General features: G+C 47.8%; 1 protein-coding gene across 1 annotated transcript in view; it reads left to right on the top strand.

The window, feature by feature from the left end:
- LOC147096864 (gremlin-1-like) overlaps positions 1-18713 on the top strand; it is a 150885-nt gene extending 132172 nt beyond the window's left edge. Inside the window, exon 2 of the mRNA XM_085973161.1 lies at positions 18221-18713. Within this exon, the coding sequence (XP_085829287.1) occupies positions 18222-18713 (492 nt within the window). The 5' untranslated portion in view covers position 18221. The remainder of the gene's footprint in view (positions 1-18220) is intronic.
- The last annotated feature ends 4749 nt before the right edge of the window (positions 18714-23462 follow it).

Below are 23462 nucleotides of genomic sequence, written 5' to 3'. Positions count from 1 at the left end.
ACACTGTGGGAACAACATCACCACATGGACTGCAACGGTTCAAGAAGGCCCACCATCACCTTCTCAAGGGGCAACTAGGGATGGGCAATAAATGCCCGGGCAATATTTATTATTTTTTTAGGTGGGGCGAGAAGGTGTAAATTTGAGTGAAAAAGTTTCACCAATATGGCCCTCCTGGACCCACAAAAACACTGCAGCTCCCTCCTTGCCCCGCCCCAGAATCACCTCCTTCCCCACCTCCGGGCTCCAACGATTGGCTGGACCAGTGTGGGAGCCGGCCAATTGGCTGCCCTCCTACAACCGGCGAGCTGCCTGCCTCATGTAAATGAAGCCTGAGCCTCAACATGGCGCAGGCCCCCACGCTAGCAACATCGGGCGGACCACGTCTGGTGTCTTGAACTTGCATCTAATCACGTTCAGCTTCATATTGTCTTCTCGTACTTGTGGGACCTTTCCCAGCCTTTGGCGATGTTTCGGCCTACTCTGCCCCAAATCAGGATTCCATACCTTCAATGTCATCTGTGGCATTGTGCGATGGAAAACTCCTGGAGCTGAGGTGTTTTCAGAATGTATTCTGGTACCTTGCCAAAAAGACTATTAAAGAAAAGAACGAAAAACCTGCATTTCTATAGCGCCTTTCACGACTACCAGACGTCCCAAAGTGCTTTACAGCCAATGAAGTACTTTTTTTTGAAGTGTAGTCACTGTTACAATGTAGGAAATGCGGCAGCCAATTTGCGCACAGCAAGCTCCCACAAACGGCAATGTGATAATGACCAGATAATCTGTTTTAGTGATGTTGATTGAGGGATAAATATTGGCCCAGGACACCGGGGAGAACTCCCCTGCTCTTCTTCGAAATAATGCCATGTGATCTTTTACGTCCACCTGAGAGAGCGGACGGGGCCTCGGTTTAAGATCTCAGAGAAGATTTATGAGGATGATACCAGAAATGCGAGGGTATACGTATCAGGAAAGGATGAACAGGCTGGGTCTCTTTTCTCTTGAAAAAAGAAGACTGAGGGGTGACCTAATAGAGGTCTTTAAAATTATGAAAAATGTTGATAGAGTGGATACAGAGAGAATGTTTCCACTTGTGGGGAAGAGCATAACTAGAGGCCATCAATATAAGATAGTCACCAAGAAATCCAATCGGGAATTCAGAAGAAACTTCTTTACCCAGAGAGTGGGGAGAATGTGGAACTCGCTACCACAGGGAGTGGTTGAAGCGAATAATATAGCTGCATTTAAGAGGCGGTTAGATAAGCATGAGGGGGAAGGGAATAGAGGGTTATGCTGATAGATTTAGATGAGGAAAGGCGGGAGGAGGCTCGAGTGGAGCATAAACACCGGCATGGACTGGTTGGGCCGAATGGCCTGTTTCTGTGCCGTATATCCGATGTAATCCGAAAGACGGCACCTCCGACAGTGCAGCACTCCCTCACTCACTACATTGGGAGTGTCAGCCTACATTTTTGCGGCCCAGTCTCTAGAGTGGGACCCACAACCTTCTGACTCAGAGTCGAGAGTGCTACCCACTGAGCCACGGACTGACACAGGTACACAACCTTGACGAGTCTTCATTGGGTAGCCACAATTTGAATCCATTTGATAACGGACCCTGCTCTCCCCATTGTTCGAGTTTGGACAACACTCTTTATTTAGTCTTAATTCAATCTTTAAGGGTTGAGATTTATTCGCACTCATTCACTACTTGTTTTGACTCCTGACCTACTGGTAACATCTGATCTGAAAGACAAAAAGAAAAAGAAAGAAATACTTGCATTTCTGTAGCACCTTTCACCACCTCAGGACGTCCCAAAGCACTTTACAGCCAGTGAGGTACTTTTGAAGTGTAGTCACTGTTGTAATGTAGAAAACACAGCAGCCAATTTGCGCACAGCAAGCTCCCACAAACAACAATGTGATAACGACCAGATAATTTTTATTTTTAGTTGATGTTGGATGAGGGCTGAAATTTGCCAGGATTCCCTGCCCTTCAAAATCATGCTGTTACAGATATTAACATTTGAAACTTCGGTTTAGGAAACCAAATTAGGTTTTACATCCACCTGAGAGGATAGACAGAGCCCCAGTTTAACATATCATCCAAAACACAGCACCTCTGACAGTGCAGCACTCCCTCTGTACTGCACTGAAAAAAGACTGACTTGCATTTCTATAGCGCCTTTCACAACCACCGGACATCTCAAAGCGCTTTACAGCCAATGAAGTACTTTTGGAGCAACAACAGAAAATGCTGGAAAAACTCAGCAGGTCAGGCAACATCCGTGGACAGAAATTTGAGTTGACGTTTCGGGTCGAACCCTTCTTCAAAACTGGAAAGAAAAGATAGATCGGAGGCAGGGCTGCGATCGGACAAAAGAATAAAAGAAACAAAAGAAGTAAAAAAGAGACAATAAAAGGTATAAGAAGCTAGATGAGATGGTAATAGGCTGAGATTGGGTGTAAAGTGTACTGGCAGGGCAAGAGATAGCTGCCAGGCGTGAGAGAGAAACAAAAGGAAAGGGCGGGGGGGAAAGGAGTGGAAAAATTACAAGAAAAAATGAAATAGGGGCCGAGGTTATGATCTGAAATTGTTGAAGTCGATATTGAGTCCGGAAGGCTGCAGAGTGCCTAATCGGAAGATGAGGTGCTGTTTCTCGAGTTTACGTTGAGCTTCCGTGGAACAATACAAGAGGCCAAGGACGGTGAGGTCCGAGTGGGAATGGAGCGGTGAATTAAAATGACAGACGACTGGAAGCTCGGGGTCACCCTTATGGACTGAACGGAGGTGTTCCGCAAAGCGGTCACCCAATCTGCGTTTGGTCTCCCCAATGTAGAGGAGACCGCATCGTGAGCAGCGAATACAGTATACTAGATTGCGAGAAGTACAAGTAAATCGCTGTTTCACCTGGAAGGGGTGTTTGGGGCCCTGGACAGTGGGAAGGGGGGAGGTATAGGGGCAGGTGTTACATCTCCTCCGCTTGCACGGGAAGGTGCCAGGCGAAGGGGAAGGGCTGTTTGGGGTGATAGAGGAGTGGACTAGGGTGTCTCGGAGGGAGCGGTCCCTACGGAATGCTGAAAGGGGAGGGGAGGGGAAGATATGTTTGGTGGTGGGACCACTTTGGAGGTAGCGGAAATGCCGGAGGATGATCCGTTGAATGTGGAGGCTGGTGGGGTGAAAGGCGAGGACAAGGGGAACCCTATCGTGGTTCCGGGAGGGAGGGGCAGGGGTGAGGGCAGAAGTGCGGGAGATAGAACGGACACGGTCGAGGGCCATGTCAATCACGGTAGAGGGGAATCCTCGGTTGCGGAAAAAGGGAGACATGTCTGAAGCACTGGTGTGGAAGGTGGCATCGTCGGAGCGTAGTCACTGTTGTAATGTAGGAAACGCAGCAGCCAATTTGTGCACAGCAGGATCCCACAAACAGCAATGTGATAATGACCAGATCATCTGTTTTTTGTTATGTCGATTGAGGGATAAATATTGGCCGGGACACCAGAGATGACTCCCCCTGCTCTTCGAAATAGTGGCCACAGGATCTTTTGCATCCACCTGAGAGGACAGATGGGACCTTGGTTTCACGTCTCCTCTGAAAGACGGCACCTTCGAGAGTGCAGCGCTCCCTCAGCACCGCACTGGGAGTGTCAACCTAGGTTTCTTTGTGCTCAAGTCTCTGGAGTGGGACTTGAACCCTACAACCTGCTGACTCAGAGGCGAGGGTGCTACCAACTGAAGCAAGGTGATACTTCCATCTAGCTTATCACGAAGGCCATATAGCACTTCACAGAACAGAATCACAGAAACCCCACAGTGCAGATAGAGGCCATTTCGGCCCATCGAGCCTGCACCGACACATATCCCACCCTATCCCCGTAACCCCACATATTTAATCCCCCTAACACTAAGGGTCAATTTATCATAGCCAATCAACCTAACCCGCACATCTTTGGACTGTGGGAGGAAACCGGAGCACCCGGAGGAAACCCACGCAAACACGGGGAGAATGTGCAAACTCCACACAGACAGTCGCCCGAGGCCGGATTCGAACCCGGGTCCCTGGCGCTGTGAGGCAACAGTGCTAACCACTATGCCACCGTGTCTGCCCTTGGTGGAATTTGGACTGGTTGAGTGTCTGGCGTTGGTCAACTGTTTTGCTTTCCTGCCGTACCCCCTTCCTTTTTAGATACATGAGCATACTTCTCTTAATTTGTCGGCATTGACAGTTAGCGACTGCATCAAGTCTTTTGGTCAGTCTAACGAGAAGCCCAAGGACTGGCTGTGCTTGCTGTTACAGATCATAACATTTGAAACTTTGGCCTGGAAAACAATGGCAGAGGCAATGATGACTACAGGGTTCACACAAATGGGAGTTTGAATGTTAACGTGTCAGCAGGAGTAAAATCTCAAGGGGACGTTGAGGTCTGTGATTAGTATTTTGGCTTCTATGGAGAGGAAAGGGTTCAAATAAATGTCTGAGCTGTGTGACTCTGGAGCATGTCCAAGTTGAAAAAAATAATGGGATTTCTCATTTTGATTCTGACATAAATTGCAACCAAAGAGGATGTTTTATTTGACTTAGTCCTTGCCTGATTAATCACAGGGACAAAAGATAGTTGGAGGTAGGACAGATTACAAATAAGCAAAGAAAAATAAATCGTGTATTTCATCGAGAGGCTTTCAAATTAAATTCCAGGGAGCTTGTTCAAACAAAAGGCAGCTTGGATGTGGTGAACGCAGAGAGGGGAACAGAATCAAACCTTCCCCAGCAACGATCTCAGCCCTGGAGGCAATTAAACTAAAGCACAAAGCAATGCAGAGGCTTGTGCTTTGCAATCAGCAGGCCAAGACTTTTGAGGCAAAAATGCTTGCGACAATTTAGCAGGGTCGTGTCTGCAAGGTCAGCCAGGGCTGAGTGGTTAGCAAATGTTGGACGGTGTATGGGTTCAAGCCCTGCTCCTGGAAGACTCAGATAGAGTCGCTATCCATCTAGGTTAGACAGAACTTCCCAACGTTTGTTACCGCTGAGCCACGGCAGACGCAGGCATGACCCTGCTAAACTGTCACAAGTCTTAGCCTGATGATTACAACACTCAAGCCTATGCATTACTTTGCATCTAGATAGTGCCTGTCACAACCGTAGGATATCCCAAAGCGCTTTATAGCCAGTGAACTGCCTTGAACATTGTATATTGACCAACAGCAGCCAAGGCCCTAAGCTCTGGAATTCCCTCCCTAAACCTCTCTACCTCTCTCGTTGAAGATGATCCTTAAAACCTCGCTCTTTGACCAAGCATTTGGTCAACTGTCCTAGAATCTCCTTATGTGGCTCGGTGTCAAATTTTGTCCGATTACCCTCCTGCAAAGCGCCTTGGGACGTTTTACTGCATTAAAGGCGCTATATAAATGCACGCCGTTGTTACTGTTGGACCAGGAAGTCCATTGGTTGAGTGGGTTCTATGGAAATTTCTCAAATGCAAACTATTTCCATGTCTTATGACGTGGAATCATTAGGTAATAACATTTTCAAAGAATATTAATCAGCAGCAAACCCCAATCACTATCTCACCCTTCCCCTGTCCAGTTGGGATTTGCCAAATCTTGTAAGAGGTTGAGGCGACGGCTGAGTTTGAGATTGCAATGTTAGCTGCAACCGGCTCAGTGATGGAAAACAGGGGCAGAGAATTCGTCAACCGCAGTTGGCGTGAAAGTTTTACAAGTACAAGTAGATCATACGTGATGGGCTGGAATTTCCTGGCTATTTGTGGCCAGAGACACGGGTGATCGGGACACGAAGCAAATCCCCAGTGCAAAAGATAGAGGACGTCTGCTGCATCATAATTACGCCACGCCCAAATTTCCTCGCTCTTTTACGGCCAGCTATCGATTTGCATGCCCGAAGGCATCTCAGCTCATTAATCTGCTTCTTCTTAGGCAGTCCCTCGGAACCGAGGATGACTTGCTTCCACACTAACAATGAGTTCTCAGGTGACTGATGAGTCCAATGCCGGGACCTACAGCCTCTGTCGCAGGTGGGGCAGACGGTGGTTGAAGGGGGTGGGTGGGTGTGGGGTGCTTGGGCTGACGTGCGCTCCTTGCGCTGCCTGCGCTTGGCTTCCGCTTGCTCCCGGCGAAGAGACTTGAGGTGTTCGGCGCCTTCCCGGATACTTCTCTATTTTGCACGGTCTTGGGCCAGGGATTCCCAGGTGTCGGTGGGATTATTGCACTTTTTCCAAGGAGGCTTTGAGGGTGTCCTTGAAGCGTTTCCTCTGCCCACCTGGGGCTCTCTTGCCGTGTCGGAGCTCCGAGTAGAGCGCTTGTTTTGGGAGTCTCGTATCAGGCATGCGGATGATGTGACCTGTCCATCGGAGCTGATCGAGCGTGGTCAGAGCTTCGATGCTGGGGATGTTGGCCTGAGTGAGAACACTGACGTTGGTGCGCCTATCCTGCCAATCAGCTCATTAATACGGCTCCACCCACAGGCTAAGGTGCTGTAGGCATGAATTTCCTGCAATTACACTGATGTAAAAGGGGTGTAAAATTAAGCTTAAAATACTGGGCAGCAGCAAAGTCATGTTTCAGACGTTTTATTCTGATGTTTTGAGCAATTTTTAAAAGATAATTCTCATTGAGAGCTGTTTCTCTGGATGTATTTTTATGACACGGTATAAGTCACATTTAAAACTGAAGAGCTGCACCGACTGCGAGCTCTTAATCTTGTCTAACGTGCATTTATGGTGGTTAGAAGCCTTGAAACTATAATGTTCCTAGGAAGAAAGAACTTGCGCTTATATAATGCCTCAGGACGTCCCAAAGCGCTTCACAGCCAATGAAATACGATTTGAAGTGGAGTCATAACCATAATCATAATCCACTTTATTGTCATTGTTAGTGCACAAGTGCAGTACAACGAAATGTAGGCTTGCGGCTCCCGAGAGTGTACATTTAGATTAAGACATTTAAACATTCAACATACATTTGGCTTGTAATACATTAACATAAACATAACCATAATAAAGTGCATTGGCAGATGTGCAGGTTTTAGAGTTTATTTGTGGAGTTCAGTAGGATGACAGCCCTGGGAAAGAAGCTGTTCCTAAATCTGGTCGTACGGGTGCGAATGCATCTGTAGCGTCTCCCAGATGGCAGGAGGGCGAACAGACTGTGGCTGGGGTGGGTAGGGTCTTTGATGATGGACCGTGACCTCCATAGACAGCGTTTCTGGTATATGTGCTCTATGGTCGGTAGCCGGGTGCCGGTAATGCGTTGGGCAGTTTTGACTACCCGCTGCAGGGCTTTCCGGTCATAGTAGCTACAGCTGCCATACCATACTGTGATACAGTTCATCAGGATGCTCTCTATTGTGCAGCGGTAAAAGTTAGAGAGGATCAGGGGTGACAGGTTACATCCCTTCAGCCTCCTTAGGAAATATAGGCGCTGCTGGGCCTTCTTCACCAGAGAGGAGGTATTGAGGGACCAGGAGAGGTCTTCCGTGATGTGGACTCTGAGGAACTTAAAGCTGTCCACCCTTTCCACCACAGCCCCATTGATGTGGATGGGGGTGTGACTTCTGCCTTTAGACTTCCTGAAGTCCACAATGATTTCTTTGGTTTTCTTGATGTTAAGGGCCAGGTTGTTATCGGCGCACCACTTCACGAGATGCTGGACCTCCTCCCTGTAGGCTGACTCATCGTTGTTGGTGATCTGGCCTACTACCGTGGTATCATCCGCAAACTTGATGATGGTGTTGGAACCATGAACAGCCACACAGTCGTGGGTGAAGAGGGAGTAGAGGAGGGGGCTCAGCACACATCCTTGTGGGGCCCCCGTGTTCAGGGTCGGGGGGGGGGAGTGGTTACCTAATTTGACAGACTGGGGTCTGTTTGTTAGGAAGTCCAGGGTCCAGTTGCAGAGGGAAGTGTTCAGGCCAAGAGTGTGGAGTTTGTAATGTGGGAAACGCAGCAGCCAAATTGCACACAGCAAGATCCCACAAACAGCAATGCGATAATGACCAGATCATCTGTTTTAGTGATATTGGTTGAGTAATAAATATTGGCCCCAAGACACCCCCTGCTCTTCACCAGATAGTTTCTTAAGATCCTTTACATCCATCTGAGAGAGCAGACGGGGACCTCGGTTTAACGTCTCATCCGAAACACGGCACCTCCGACAGTGCGGCGCTCCCTCAGCATGGCACTGGGAGTGTCAGGCTAGACGATGTGCTCAAGTGTGGGACTTAAACCTGCCGGCTTCTGGCTCAGAGGAGAGCATGCTACCAACTGAGCCACAGCTGACACCTAAAGAAGATTTCATACTTAAAGAATGAATATATGGTATGATTTCAGCACCTCCCTTGGGGCCCCGATAGTTTATGCTGATTGCTGCTTGCTTCCACCCTTTTTACTGTCCACTTTTATAAAGGCCTTTGTGCTGTTGTTCTGTTTCAGATTAGGCAGCTTTTGACGTTTATTTGAATTACATCAGACTTGTGTATACAGGGCAGCATTTCAAAGTCTGTAAATGACACGAAACTCAAACTGTAGTAAACACCGAGGAGGCTAGTTACAGACTTTAGGAGGACATAGACTGGTGAAATGGCAGATGCAATTTAACACAGAGAAGTGTGAAGTGATTCATTATGGTAGGAAGAATGAGGAGAGGCAATATAAACTAAATGGCCCAGTTTTAAAGAGGGCACAGGAACAGAGAGACCTGGGGGTGTACGTACACCAGTCTTTGATGGTGGCAGGGCAAGTTGGGAAGACTGTGAAAAAAATCATACGGGATCCGTGACTTTATAAACAGAGGCGGAGAGTACACAAAGCAAGTAAGTTACGCTAAACCTTATTAATCACTGGCTAGGCCTCAGCTGGAATATTGTGTCCGATTCTGGGCACCACACTTTAGGAAGGATGTCAAGGCCTTGGAGAGGGTGCCGAGGAGATTTATTAAAAAAAGATGTGGGACATCAATTATGTGGAGACACTGGGGAATCTGGCATTGTTCTCCTTGGAGCAAACAAGGTTAAGAGGAGGTTTGATAAGAACATAAGAATTAGGAGCAGGAGTCGGCCACACGGCCCCTCAAGCCTGCTCCGCCATTCAATAAGATCACGGCTGATCTTCGACCTCAACTCCACTTTCCCGCCCGATCTCCATATCCCTTGATTCCGCTAGAGTCCAAAAATCTATCGATCTCTGTCTTGAATATACTCAAAGACTCAGCCCTCTGGGGCAGAGAAAAAATTCCTCCTCATCTCGGTCTTAAATGGTCGACCCCTTATCCTGAGACTATGCCCCCTAGTTCTAGACTCTCCAGCCCGGGGAAACAACCTCTCAGCATCTACCCTGTCAATCCCCCTCAGAATCTTTTATGTTTCAATGAGATCACCTCTCATTCTTCTAAACTCCAGAGAGTAGAGACCCATTCCACACAATCTCTCATCATAGGACAGCCCTCTCATCCCAGGAATCAATCTAGTGAACCTTCGTTGCACCGCCTCCAAGGCAAGTATATCCTTCCTCAGGTAAGGAGACCAAAACTGTGCACAGTACTCCAGGTGTGGTCTCACCAAGGCCCTGTACAATTGTAGCAAGACTTCCTTACTCTTATACTCCAACCCCCTTGCAATAAAGGCCAACATGCCATTTGCCTTCCTTATTGCTTGCTGTACCTGCATGCTAGCGTTCTGTGATTCTTGCACGAGGACACACAAATCTCTCTGAACACCAACATTTGAAAGTTTCTCACCATTTAAAAAATATTCTGTTTTCCTGTTCTTCCTACCAAAGTGAATAACCTCACATTTCCCTACATTATACTCCATCTGCCACCTTTCTGCCCACTCACTTAGCCTATCTATATCCCTTTGTAGACTCTTTGGGCTGGATTTTCATTCAGAAGTCGGGAATGTTGAGTCTGTATGTCCCAGTTAGGTTTAGGATCAATCACTGGACACAGACAACAAGAATAACTTTTAACAGGTCTTTACTATTCGAAGGTCAGGGCTGAACTGCCCAGCAAATCCTTGCACAACACTTATATACCGGTGTGGTCACCACCGGTATTACAGTATTACAGTATACAACAGCCAAGAGAAAGTAGTACATCTCTTAAGGTAGTTCTCTTAAGGTGGAACAGGTTACATACACCACAGGGAAGGAGGCAGGACTACAACTTTCGGGTTGCAGTCCCACCTCCATCGAGATGCGGCCAATCCACGCGATTTTCACTTGATTGACCTTGTTGAGCCCGCCCAGCGGGCTCAGCAGGCCAATTAAGGGCCACCCGGCAACAGGTGACGTCACAGACTGAAATTTCATCTGTCAAGACGTTTTGACAGATGAAATATCAGCGTTTCACAGCTGTTTGAAGCTGTCAAACACTGACAGTCTTACTTCTAACCTGAGTCCTTCTACGCAGACTCAGTTAGAAATCTCTCCGGCACTGAAAGCTGCAGGCTGTCACTTTTGACAGCTCGCGGCCATTCTGCTTTCTGTGCCGGTTAGATGATGGACTCCCGAAGCCTAGAGGAAGGAAGGCTGAAAAGGTAAGTACAGATAATTTAAACTTCTTTACACACTTTAGACACACCAAACACACTTACCTTTGCACTCATGCACCCATCACTCACCTGAACACCGACATCTCGACCCCTCCAAGTCCTTCAACCCGACGGCCCGACTCCTCTAACTTGGCGTGGTTTGGAGCCGTCGGGAATCCCACACGACACCCTTCAAAATAGGGATTAGGCTAAAAACTGCCTGTTAACTACCTGTTAACAGGCAGTTAATTGGCACTAATCCCTTCCCGCCTCGGGTTGGCGGGTCCCAGTGCGGGGCGGGTACCCGCCTCCTTTGAAACTTACATGGAGGCGGGTTTTGGGCGGGATTGTGTCGGGACCCCCGAATTCGGGATTTTAGCCCCCCGCACGCCTAAAAGCCCGCCTCACGGCACACTGAAAATCAACCCCTTTGTGTTCTCATAGCGTACTGTCCCACCTAGCTTCGTATCATTAGCAAACTTGGATACATTACACTCGGTCCCTTCATCTAGGTCATTAATATAGATTGTAACTAGCTGAGGCCCCAGCACTGATCCTTGCAGCACCCCACTAGCTACAGCCTGCCAAACTGAAAAAGACTCATTTATGCCTACTCTCTGTTTTCTGTTTGTTAATCAATCCTCCATCCATTGCTACTATATTACCCCCAACCCCATGAGCCCTTATCTTGTGTAATAACCTTTTATGTAGCACCTTATCGAATACCTTTTGGAAATCCAAATATACTACATCTACTGGTTCCCCTTATCTAACATGTTAGTTACATCCTCAAAAAACTCTAATAAATTTGTCAAAAATGATTTTCCTTTCATAAAATAATGTTGACTCTGCCTAATCATGTTATGATTTTCTCAGTGCTCTGATACCACTTCCTTAACAATGGATTCCAGCATTTTCCCAATGACTGATGTCAGGCTAACTGGCCTATAGTTCCCTGTTTTCTCTCTCCCTCCTGTCTTGAATAGCGGTGTTACATTTGCTACCTCCCAATCCGTTGGGACCATTCTAGAATCTAGGGAATTTTGAAAGATCAAAACCAATGGATCCACTATCTCTGCAGCCACCTCTTTTAGAAGCCTAGGATGTAGGCCGTCAGGTCCAGGGGATTTGTCGGCTTTTATTCCCATTACTTTCTCTAGTACTTTTTCACTACTTATATTAAATACATTAAGTTCCTCACCCTCATCAGACCCTTGGTTCCCCGCCATTTTTGTTATGCTTTTTGTGAATTCAACTGTGAAGACAAATACAAAATATTTGTTTAACGTTTCTGCCATTTCCTTATTCCCCATAATAATTTCTCCTGTCTCAGCCTCTAAGGGACCAACGTTTACTTTCGCTACTCTCTTCCTTTTTATATACTTGTGGAAGCTCTTACAACCTGTTTTTATATTCCTTGCTAGTTTTCTCTCATTCTATTTTTTCCCTTTTTATCAATTTTTTGGTCATCCTTTGCTGGTTTCTGAACTCTCCCAATTCTCAGGCTTAGTACTATTCTTCGTAACATTATAAGCTTCTTCTTTCAATCTAATACTATCCTTAACTTCTTTAGTTAGCCATGGTTGGATCACTTTTCCCATGGAGTTTTTGTTTCTCAATGGAATGTGTTTTTGTTGAGAATTATGAAATATTTCTTTAAATGCTAGCCACAGCTTATCTACCGCCATACCTTTTAATCTATTTTTCCAATCTACCTTATCCAACTTACCCCTCATACCCATGTAATTGGCTTTATTTAGTTTTGGACTTATGCAAGTCACTCTGAAACTTAACGTGAAATTCTATCATATTATGATCACTCTGTCCCAGAGGATCCTTTACTATGAGATTGCTAATTAGCCCAGTCTCATTATACAAGACCTAAAATAGCCTGTTCCTGGTTGGTTCCATGTCGTGTTGTTCTCGGAAACTGTCCCGAATGCATTCCATGTACTCGTCCTCCAGGCTACCTTTGCCAATTTGATTTGTCCAGTCTATATGAAGATTAAAGTCCCCAAAGATTATTGCATTACCTTTGTTACAAGCTCCTACTATTTCTTGATTAATATTCTGTCTAACGGTACAGCTACTGTTAGGGGGCCTATATACTACTATATACCATTGTCTTCTGCCCCTTGTTATTCCTTATCTCCACCCATACTGATTCTACTTCCTGATCTTCCAAGTCGAGATCCTTTCTACTGTCCTTATGTCATCCTTTATTATCAGGGCTACCTCCACCCCCTCCTTTTCCATTCTGCTGGTTCCAGCCCGGTTTAAGTGGAGCCCGTCCCGATGGAACAGCTCCCTCTTTCCCCAGTACTGGTGCCAGTGCCCCATGAACTGAAACCCCTTCTTCCCACACCACTCTTTGAGCCACGCATTTAACTCTCTGATCTGCTTGACCTTATGCCAATTTGCATGTGGCTCAGGTAGTAATCCAGAGATTATTACCTTTGAGGTTCTGCTTTTTAATTTCGCCTCTAGCTCCTCAAACTCCCTCAGCAGAACCTCATTCCTATTTCTACTTGTGTCGTTGGGTTCCTACATGGACCACAACAACTGGATCCTCCCTCTCCCACTCCAAGTTGTTCTTCAGCTGCGAAGGGATATCCTTAACCCTGGCACCAGGCAGGCAACACAGCCTTCGGGACGCTCTTTCGCAGCTGCAAAGAACAGTATCTACCCCCCTGACTATACTGTCCCCTACCACATTCTTTCTTTCTCCCCCCACTTGGATGGCCCCCTGTATAACGGTGCCATGGTCAGTTTGCCCATCCTTCCTGCAGTCCTTTTCCTCATCCCTACAGATAGCAAGTACCTCGTACCTGTTGGACAAGATCAAGGGCTGAGGCTCCTCCATTGCTACATCCTGGGTCCCCATATCTCCCGCAGTCACACCCTCCTGTTCCTGACCACTGACGAACTCTAAAGTACTACTTAACCTAAAGAGTGTGACTGCCTCCTGAAGCAAAGTGTCCAGGTAACTCGCCTCCCTCCCTGATGCATCGCAATGTTTGCACCTCGTACTCCAGCTCAACAACTCTGAGCTGAAGTTCCTCGAGTTGCAGACACTTACTGCGGATGTGGTTGCTCGGGATCTCGCTAATCTCCACAAACTTCCACATGCTGCAGTTACGACACACCACCTGCCCTGCTATCTCTAACCTTGTTTTATTTATTAGTTAATTAGTTAAAGCTTTTATTCAATCGATATTTTAGTTTTATTGTTTGATTATTTTATCTAGTTTAAGTTATTAATTGAATAAGTACTAGCAACTTACAGTTTCTCAGCTCGTAATTTAACCCCCGTCCCTAACTTAGAGAGCAAAACAAATCTGTAATACTCACCAACCAATCACCTACCTGCTCTCCTGTGATGTCACGCTTTGACCTTTTTGCTGTTGTTTTTGAATTGGAGCCTCGCACTGTCGCTGCGTTAATTCAGCTCCGCTCTCGGGCCGCTCTTTATCCTCTCGCTGCTGCCGCTGCTTTAATTCAGGTCCGCTCTCGGGCCGCTCTTTATCCTCTCACCGCTGCCGCTGCTTTAATTCAGGTCCGCTCTCGGGCCACTCTTTATCCCCTCGCCGCTGCTTTAATTCAGGTCTGCTCTCGGGCCGCTCTTTATCCTCTCGCCGCTGCTTTAATTCAGGTCCACTCTTGGGCCGCTCTTTATCCCCTCACCGCTGCCGCTGCTTTAATTCAGGTCCGCTCTCGGGCCGCTCTTTATCCTCTCGCCGCTGCTTTAATTCAGCTCCGCTCTCGGGCCGCTCTTTATCCTCTCGCTGCTGCCGCTGCTTTAATTCAGGTCAGCTCTCGGGCCGCTCTTTATCCTCTCACCGCTGCCGCTGCTTTAATTCAGGTCCGCTCTCGGGCCACTCTTTATCCCCTCGCCGCTGCTTTAATTCAGGTCTGCTCTCGGGCCGCTCTTTATCCTCTCGCCGCTGCTTTAATTCAGGTCCGCTCTCAGGCCGCTCTTTATCCCCTCACCGCTGCCGCTGCTTTAATTCAGGTCCGCTCTCGGGCCGCTCTTTATCCCCTCGCCGCTGCCGCTGCTTTAATTCAGGTCCGCTCTCAGGCCGCTCTTTATCCCCTCACCGCTGCCGCTGCTTTAATTCAGGTCCACTCTCGGGCCGCTCTTTATCCCCTCGCCGCTGCCGCTGCTTTAATTCAGGTCCGCTCTCAGGCCGCTCTTTATCCCCTCACCGCTGCCGCTGCTTTAATTCAGGTCCACTCTCGGGCCACTCTTTATCCCCTCGCCGCTGCCGCTGCTTTAATTCAGCTCTGCTCTCGGGCCGCTCTTTATCCTCTCGCCTCTGCTTTAATTCAGGTCCACTCTCGGGCCGCTCTTTATCCCCTCGCCTCTGCTTTAATTCAGGTCCACTCTCGGGCCACTCTTTATCCCCTCGCTGCTGCCGCTGCTTTAATTCAGCTCTGCTCTTGGGCCGCTCTTTATCCTCTCGCCTCTGCTTTAATTCAGGTCCACTCTTGGGCCGCTCTTTATCCCCTCGCCGCTGCTGCTGCTTTAATTCAGCTCCGCTCTTGGGCCGCTCTTTATCCCCTCGCCTCTGCTTTAATTCAGGTCCACTCTCGGGCCGCTCTTTATCCCCTCGCCTCTGCTTTAATTCAGGTCCACTCTCGGGCCACTCTTTATCCCCTCACCGCTGCCGCTGCTTTAATTCAGCTCTGCTCTCGGGCCGCTCTTTATCCTCTCGCCTCTGCTTTAATTCAGGTCCACTCTTGGGCCGCTCTTTATCCCCTCGCCGCTGCTGCTGCCGCTGCTTTAATTCAGGTCCACTCTCGGGCCGCTCTTTATCCCCTTGCCGCTGCCGCTGCTTTAATTCAGGTCCACTCTTGGGCCGCTCTTTATCCCCTCGCCGCTGCTGCTGCCGCTGCTTTAATTCAGCTCCGCTCTCGGGCCGCTCTTTATCCCCTCGCCGCTGCCGCTGCCGCTGCTTTAATTCAGGTCCACTCTCAGGCCGCTCTTCATCCTCTCGCCGCTGTCGCTGCTTTAATTCAGATCCGCTATCGGGCCATTCTTTAACCTCTCCCCGCTGCTTTAATTCAGGTCCGCTCTCGGGCCGCTCTTTATCCTCTCGCCTGCCGCTGCTTTAATTCAGGTCCGCTCTCGGGCCGCTCTTTATCCTCTCGCCTGCCGCTGCTTTAATTCAGGTCCGCTCTCGGGCCGCTCTTTATCCTCTCGCCTGCCGCTGCTTTAATTCAGGTCCGCTCTCGGGCCGCTCTTTATCCTCTCGCTAGAGGTGTTAAAATCATGAACTGTTTTGACAGAGTAAATAAGGAGAAACTGATTCCACTGGCAAAAGATTCGGTAACCAGAGGTCACAGATTTAAGACAATTGGAAAAAGAACCAGGGGGAGATGAGAAGACAATTTTTTACGCAGCGAGTTGTTGTGATCTGGAATGCGCTGCCTGAAAGGGCGGTGGAAGCAGGTTCAATAGTAACTTTCAAAAGGGAATTGGATAAATACTTGAAAAGGAAAGATTTGCAGGGCTACGGGGAAAGGGCGGGGGAGCGGGACTAATTGTTGAGCTCGACCAAAGAGCCGGCACAGGCAGGATGGGCCGAATTTCTTCCTTCTGACCTGTATCATTCTATGATTCATAACTATGATCGGAGGAGGATTGTGTGGGGCATAAAACACCGGCATAGACCAGTTGGTCCGCATGGCCTGTTTCTGTGCTGTAAATTCGATGAAATTTACCATCTGCCGCTTGGTGTTACTGACCCAGCAGCTGAATTCTGTGCAGTTGCACAGTAAGGTTGCGATTCCCTTTAACCTTGGGCACACTGATTACCTTGCAGGCTAACATGTTACTGCTGGACAGCATTGGCAGGACGATCCATGCTGCTAATGCAATCTCAAGACACTCAAATGTGCCCGTGTGTTCCAGCATCCGCTTCTGTAGTGTCCCAGAAGGAATTTCCACAGTGCTGCCTTTAACCTAACTCGCACCTAGTCCCACTCACCCATCACCCCTGTGCTTTTTAAAAATTCGTTTTATGGGATGTGGGCGTCGCTGGCAAGGCCAGCATTTATTGCTATATAGTAATCTGGGATGTAATGTTTAAGTCATCCACCAGATGGAGCCAAATATTAAGGGTTCACATTCACCAGTATTTAAGGTAATGGGTCATGTATTCAATGTCCTGGTACACCAGTTAATACAGTAATGTGGCATTGCATTATGGGTATGACTCAGAGGTGGGTCCTCCATCTTGTGCTCGTGCAATAAGAATGTGCCTTGCCTCCAGCTTGTAAGAGATATGTTTCTCTGCTACACTGTGTAAATAAACAGTTGGGTTTTGTTCCTAATATCTCGCTTCTCTCAGTTTCTGACCTTACCACTCGGATATCACAATTGCCCATCCCTAGTTGCCCTCGAGAAGGTGGTGGTGAGCCGCCTTCTTGAACCACTGCAGTCCGTGTGGTGAAGGTGCTCCCACAGTGCTGTTAGGGAGGGAGTTCAAGGATTTTGACCCAGCGACGATGAAGGAACGGCCGATATACTTCTAAGTCAGGATGGTGTGTGACTTGGAGGGGAACTTGGAGTTGGTGGTGTTCCCATGCGCCTGCTGCCCTTGTCCTTCTAGGTGGTAGAGGTCGCGGGTTTGGGAGGTGCTGCCAAAGAAGCCTTGTCGAGTTGCTGCAGTGCATCTTGTAGATGGTACACACTGCAGCCACGGTACGGCAATGGTGGAGCGAGTGAATGTTTAAGGTGGTGGATGGGGTGCCAATTAAGCGGGCTGCTTTGTCCTGGATGGTGTCGAGCTTCTTGAGTGTTGTTGGAGCTGCACTCATCCAGGCAAGTGGAGAGTATTCCATCACACTCCTGACTTGTGCCTTGTAGATGGTGGAAAGGCTTTGGGGAGTCAGGGGATGAGACACTCGCCGCAGAATACCCAGCCTCTGACCTGCTCTTGTAGCCACGGTATTTATGTGGCTGGTCCAGTTAAGTTTCTTGCTGACCTACATTGGCATCCACGCCTCGATTTAAAAATTCTCATCCTTGTTTTCAAATCCCTCTATGGCCTCATCCCTCCCTGTCTCTGTAACCTCCTCCAGCCGTATAACCCTCCGAGAACTCTGCTCTCCTGCAGTTCTGGCCTCTTGTGCAGCCCTGATTTTCAGCATTCCACCATTGGCGGCCGTGCCTTCAGCTGCCAAGGCCTTAAGCTGTGAAATTCCCGGCCTGAACCTCTCCGCCTCTCTCTCCTCCTTTAAGACGCTCCTTCACACCTACCCCTTTGACCAAGCTTTTTGGTACCTGACCTAATATCTCCTTCCTGTGAAGCGCCTTGGGCCATTTTGCTCCGTTGACGGCGCCATACAAATACAAGTTGTTGTTGTATGGAGACGGTGGTGGAAACTAAATCCATATGATGGTGAACCAACCCTGATGATGAGTTCCCTCTTTCAGTGGGAGTTGGGTAGACCTTTTCCTTGGGAGATCTGCTGTGGCGTAGTTGACAATGCATTCGGGTAAGATTCCTTTATGCACTAATTTAAAACGGGATAACATCTATGTTCAAAAAGTACAGAAAGTAATTTGATGTGAGCATATTAATCAGTATGCAACAAACTAAAGCCCCGTTAGGTGCCAATAGCTGCTTCCATCAATCTCTCTAATGTTCGTTCTGTTCTTTCTGCAGAATGTTTTACAGTATTCTGGTTTTATTAATCATATCTGGACTTTTGTGCGGTGAAGAGACTGCTGATCGTGGACGAGCGCCTGGTGCTGTTCCCTCCCCTGGTAAAGGACATCGTGGAGACCCAGGCCGGACTCGAAAGACCAAGGACAAAGAAGACGTTTTGGACTCGAACCAGGCCGCTCTGATCGTCACCGAGCGGCGTTACGTGCGCCGGGACTGGTGCAAGTCCCACCCGCTCATCCAAACTTTAAAGGAGGACGGTTGCATCAGCCGCACCGTGATCAACCGCTTCTGCTACGGGCAGTGCAACTCCTTCTACATCCCGAGCCACGAACATGGCGGGGAGCCATTCCGCTCCTGCTCCTTTTGCAAGCCCAAAAAGTTCAATACCGTCACTGTCACTTTCAACTGCCCCAGCCTGCAGCCCCCGTCCAGACGCAGACGGATCCAGCTGGTGAAGGAGTGTCGCTGTATCTCCATAGACTTGAACTAGGGTGGGGGTGGGGGTGAGGGGGAGTGGGGGTGGTGCGGGGGGAAGCTGTAGAAAAGCTGCTGTCTGTTTTCAGAGTAGCACTTTATAAACCTGAGAAATTGGCCCCAAAAGCCGAGAAGATAATGGGCAGGAGTAATCCCAAGCGAGTATAAATGCCACCCATGAGGGTGCAATCAAACATATCCAAGCAGTTGGCAACTGTTTAAACAAGTCATGTTAAATTATGTAAATCAGTGTCAAAAAAGAGTCTAAAAGGTTTTTTTTTTCGAAAGAAGAGTGTGATAATCTACCACTGTTCGTCGGTCGCAAGGTGAATTCGCACAGATAGGTATTTATGATTGAAATAAAAAAGCTTCCTTAACAATCGAGCTGTTTCCGAGAAAGCTGCTTCACTTAGCTGCCCTGTGAAGGACTCCAGGCCGGATCCAACATTCGTTTGAGCTCAGCTGAGCTACCGCTTTCTTTGGTTTTAGACAATGCTTTTTAATTTTTGCAAACATGCTACTGTATATTATTGTTCTTTGAGGGGCGGAGGGGGGTGCTGTGCTGTCATTTGAAATCACAATAACCAATAAAATACAAATTGTTGTACCATGAGTGAGGATGTGTTCTCAATTAAATTAAGTTAAGGAGTTTACAGTAGGCCCAGGCTACTAACTTTGAAACAAAAGCAAAATACTGCAGATGCTGGAATTCTGAAATAAAAACAGAAAATGCTGGAAACACTCAGCAGGTCAGGCAGCCTCTGTAGAGAGAGAAACAGTGTCAATGGCCCAGAAATTCGGGTCGGAGGCTTCCCGCGGGTGCAAGCCCCCGACCTGCACTTGCCTAGCGCGCCGGCCGTTGTGCTGTGGGCCCGCATGGGATTCCGATCCTGGGCCTTCTCTGACTGCCGGCGCGCAGTGCTTGCGTATCCCAGGGGCGCAGTTAGTTCGAAGCGTCCCCTGGGATCACGTGGGCCATGGAGAGCCAATGGTAGCAGGGAATGCTTCATTCATAAGTTTGACAGGAAGAGCTGTCAAACCTATAAATACTATAAGCCCCAAAACATTACTAAAACTTCAAATAAATTTTTAAAAAATCACATTTTAAAATAACTATAAATTACATGAAATAACTATTTTAAACAATAATTTAAATTTAAAAAAAAAAAAAAAAATTTCTAATGGGGCTAAAAATGAATTACCTTTCTTTAAAGTATTTAAAAATAATAAACCTGTGGAAATTTTTTAAAAATTTTAATTACTTCACCACTTACCTTGTTAAAAGCAGGCCTTGCGCCTGCTTTTTAAAAGTGTAACTGCTGGAGACTTACCCTCCCGGAGAAACCTGCAAAAAAAACGTAAGTTCGATGCGCACGCGCTGCCTCTCGGGCGCACGCGTTCCACCTGTCAACCCCTTCTTTCAGGGGAACGGAAGTGCTGGTTTCCCGTGCATGCACAGTGCATGCACAAAACTGGCACTTTCGTTGGGCCTACGCGTGAGTACCCCGTGCGTACTCACGTGTTGGGACCCGAATTTCTGGGCCAATGTTTCAGGTCGATGACCCTTCATCAGAACTTTGAAACATTGCAAGCTGAGTTGGCTACTTGCCTTATCATGTGGATCAGAGAGGTAAGGATATGTTCAAATGATATAAGCAATCAATGGCCAACTACTAAACTCACTGAGGGACTAGCATAACCAGCAGTGAAAGTAAAAAATGTGCAAGTTTCCCTCCTTGCGAAGTATTAATTAATGTTCTACTGTTCGGAATGTAGTTGCCTTTATCAATTTCTTTATCACGTCACAGAGACTACTCAGGTCTCAGAGCAGTTTGTGACGGTGAAATGCATACTTCAAAAAAATCTTTCTATTCAGATTTTAAAACGTTTTGTACCCATATGATTCTGGCACATCTCATGAGCTGTACGTTGCTAGCTGAGTTTTGGAATTTTGCATTAAAATCCCAGAGGTAGTTTCTGAGCAGATCTGACCTATTAAAAACCACTTGCTCCAACAAGCAATTTGCCCTAATTACGGTAAATTATGAATTTTTAATACCTAGTGTGAAATACCTACATATATATTTTTTAAAATTTATTCCCGGGATGTGGGCGTCGCTGGCAAGGCCGGCATTTATTGCCCATCCCTAGTTGCCCTTGAGAAGGTGGTGGTGAGCCTCCTTCTTGAACCGCTGCAGTCCGTGTGGTGAAGGTGCTCCCACAGTGCTGTTAGGGAGGGAGTTCCAGGATTTTGACCCAGCGACGATGAAGGAACGCCGATATACTTCCAAGTCAGGATGGTGTGTGACTTGGAGGGGAACTTGGAGGTGGTGGTGTTCCCGTGCGCCTGCTGCCCTTGTCCTTCTAGGTGGTGGAGGTCGCGGTTTTGGGAGGTGCTGCCGAAGAAGCCTTGGCGAGTTGCTGCAGTGCATCGTGTAGATGGTACACACTGCAGCCACGGTACGCCGGTGGTGGAGGGAGTGAATGTTTAAGGTGGTGGATGGGGTGCCAATCAAGCGGGCTGCTTTGTCCTGGATGGTGTCGAGCTTCTTGAGTGTTATTGGAGCTGCACTCATCCAGGCAAGTGGAGAGTATTCCGTCACACTCCTGAATTGTGCCTTGTAGGTGGTGGAAAGGCTTTGGGGAGTCAGGTGTAAGAAATCATGAATTGAAAGAAATAATAGCCTGTTACGGGTTCCCTAGATCAGCAGTTTGCCTAAGTTGATGACACAGAAAGATTCCAGTAATGTCAGAAAAATAGTTGCACAGAGAGTTGAATTACACGGTCAGAACACAACAACAGGCCTTCGAGTGGACGTAACTAGGCCTGATATGCGATGTAGCAAGGAGCTGTAGGCTAAACAAGCTGTCTACAAGTGGGCAACAAGACCTTCAGAACAGAGAAAAGGGGGAAAATGATCTGATGAGGCTGGGAGGGGCTGTCATAGCCTCTCCCTTGTAATTGGACAATAGATGGGGAGCAAATGATTGACACCAGGTAATCACCAGCCCACCGAAATACAGGAAACTTCCTTTTATCTGGCACGGACGGGACCGACGTGGTGCCAGTTCATCGAAAATTCCGGATAACCGAACGCTATAGTAAAAGATACGGAGCTGAGAGCTCCGTATAAAGCAACAAACCCTGTTGCTTAGCAACAGGTGCAGAACAATCGGCACAAGTTGCAAGCGTCTCTGTAGCTTAGCAACAGCTGCAGCCATACCCTTGCACAGCAACAAATGGAGTAAAAAAAGTAATAAAACTTACCTGAACCTACTCCTGAATTTTGCCGGTTAACCCACATTTCCGGTTATTTAGGGGCCGGTTAATTGAAAGTTTCCTGTAACTATAAATATAGATGACCGAGAGAGGAAATCAGGCAGTTAGCGGCGAAGGCTTCCCCCAGGTGGCTACGGCTCAACACTTAGGTCAAGTTTAGCCTCTGAGGTGGCCTACGGCCTCACACCTCCAACAACCCATCCATCCGGTTGTTTCGTTCCGTTCCAGGGATGTAGATCGCCCTCATCTGTCACAGGTTGTACGTCTTGCCATGAATCTTATCATCATGAAGAAATGACTCGTGAAATAACACTGGGCGGCCAGCTGGTGGCGCCGTCCAAGGAGTATAAATACTCGGGCGTGGGCCCAGCTTGCCCAGGATGTTTCTGTAACCAGGAACTAGTGATGTAACTAGAATCTCATGGTTGTGAAACAGTTGATTAAAGCCTTGTTCTATACTCAAACCAAGTGCTTAGTGAGTTTTCTTACGTCACGTCTACTGTATCTATTTCAATCGCATGTAGTAATATCTGATTCTGCTTTAAACTGCAGCTCTTTAATAAAAAGCCTTACAACTCCTAAGACCCTTTGGGTAATCTGTGTGTGACCTGTGATCCAAATCTTACACAGGAGGTGAGACACTCACCACATAATAACCAGCCTCTGACCTGCTCTTGTACCCATGGTATTTATGTGGCTGGTCCAGTTGAGTTTCTGGTCAATGGTGACCCCCCAGGATGTTGATGGTAGGAGATTTGGCGATGGTAATGCCATTGAACGTCAAGCGGAGGTGGTTAGACTCTCACTTGTTGGAGATGGTCATTGCCTGGCACTTGTGTGCCACGAATGTTACTTGCCAATTAACAGCCCAAACCTGGATGTTGTCCAGGTCTTGTTGCACATAGGCATGGACTGCTTCATTATCTGAGGAGTTGCGAATGGAACGTAACTAGGCCTGATATGTGATGCAGCAAGGAGCTGTAGGCTAAACAAGCTGTCTACAAGTGGGCAACAAGACCTTCAGAACAGAGATAAGGGGGAAAATGATCTGATGAGGCTGGGAGGGGCTGTCATAGCCTCTCCCTTGTAATTGGACAATAGATGGGGATCATATGCGATCATCAGCAATCAGCTCCACTAACCTTATGATGGAGGGAAGGTCATTGCTGAAACAGCTGAAGATGGTTGGGCCTAGGACACTGCCCTGAGGAACTCCTGCAGTGATGTCCTGGGGCTGAAATGATTGGCCTCCAACAACCACAACCATCTTCCTTTGTGCTAGGTATGACTCCAGCCAGTGGAGAGTTTTCCCCCTGATTCCCATTGACTTCAGTTTTACTAGGGCTCTTTGGTGCCACACTCGGTCAAATGCTGCCTTGATGTCAAGGGCAGACACTCTCACCTCACCTCTGGAATTCAGCTCTTTTGTCTATATTTGGACCAGGCTGTAATGAGGCCTGGAGCCGCGTGACCCTGGTGGAACCC

Source organism: Somniosus microcephalus, chromosome 34, assembly GCF_052327205.1.
Source record: "Somniosus microcephalus isolate GS21.2 chromosome 34, FLI_Smic_1.0, whole genome shotgun sequence".
Classification (NCBI taxonomy): Eukaryota; Metazoa; Chordata; class Chondrichthyes; order Squaliformes; family Somniosidae; genus Somniosus; species Somniosus microcephalus.
The sequence above is the reverse complement of the archived record's forward strand: the minus strand, read 5'-3'. Positions and strand labels throughout refer to the sequence as shown.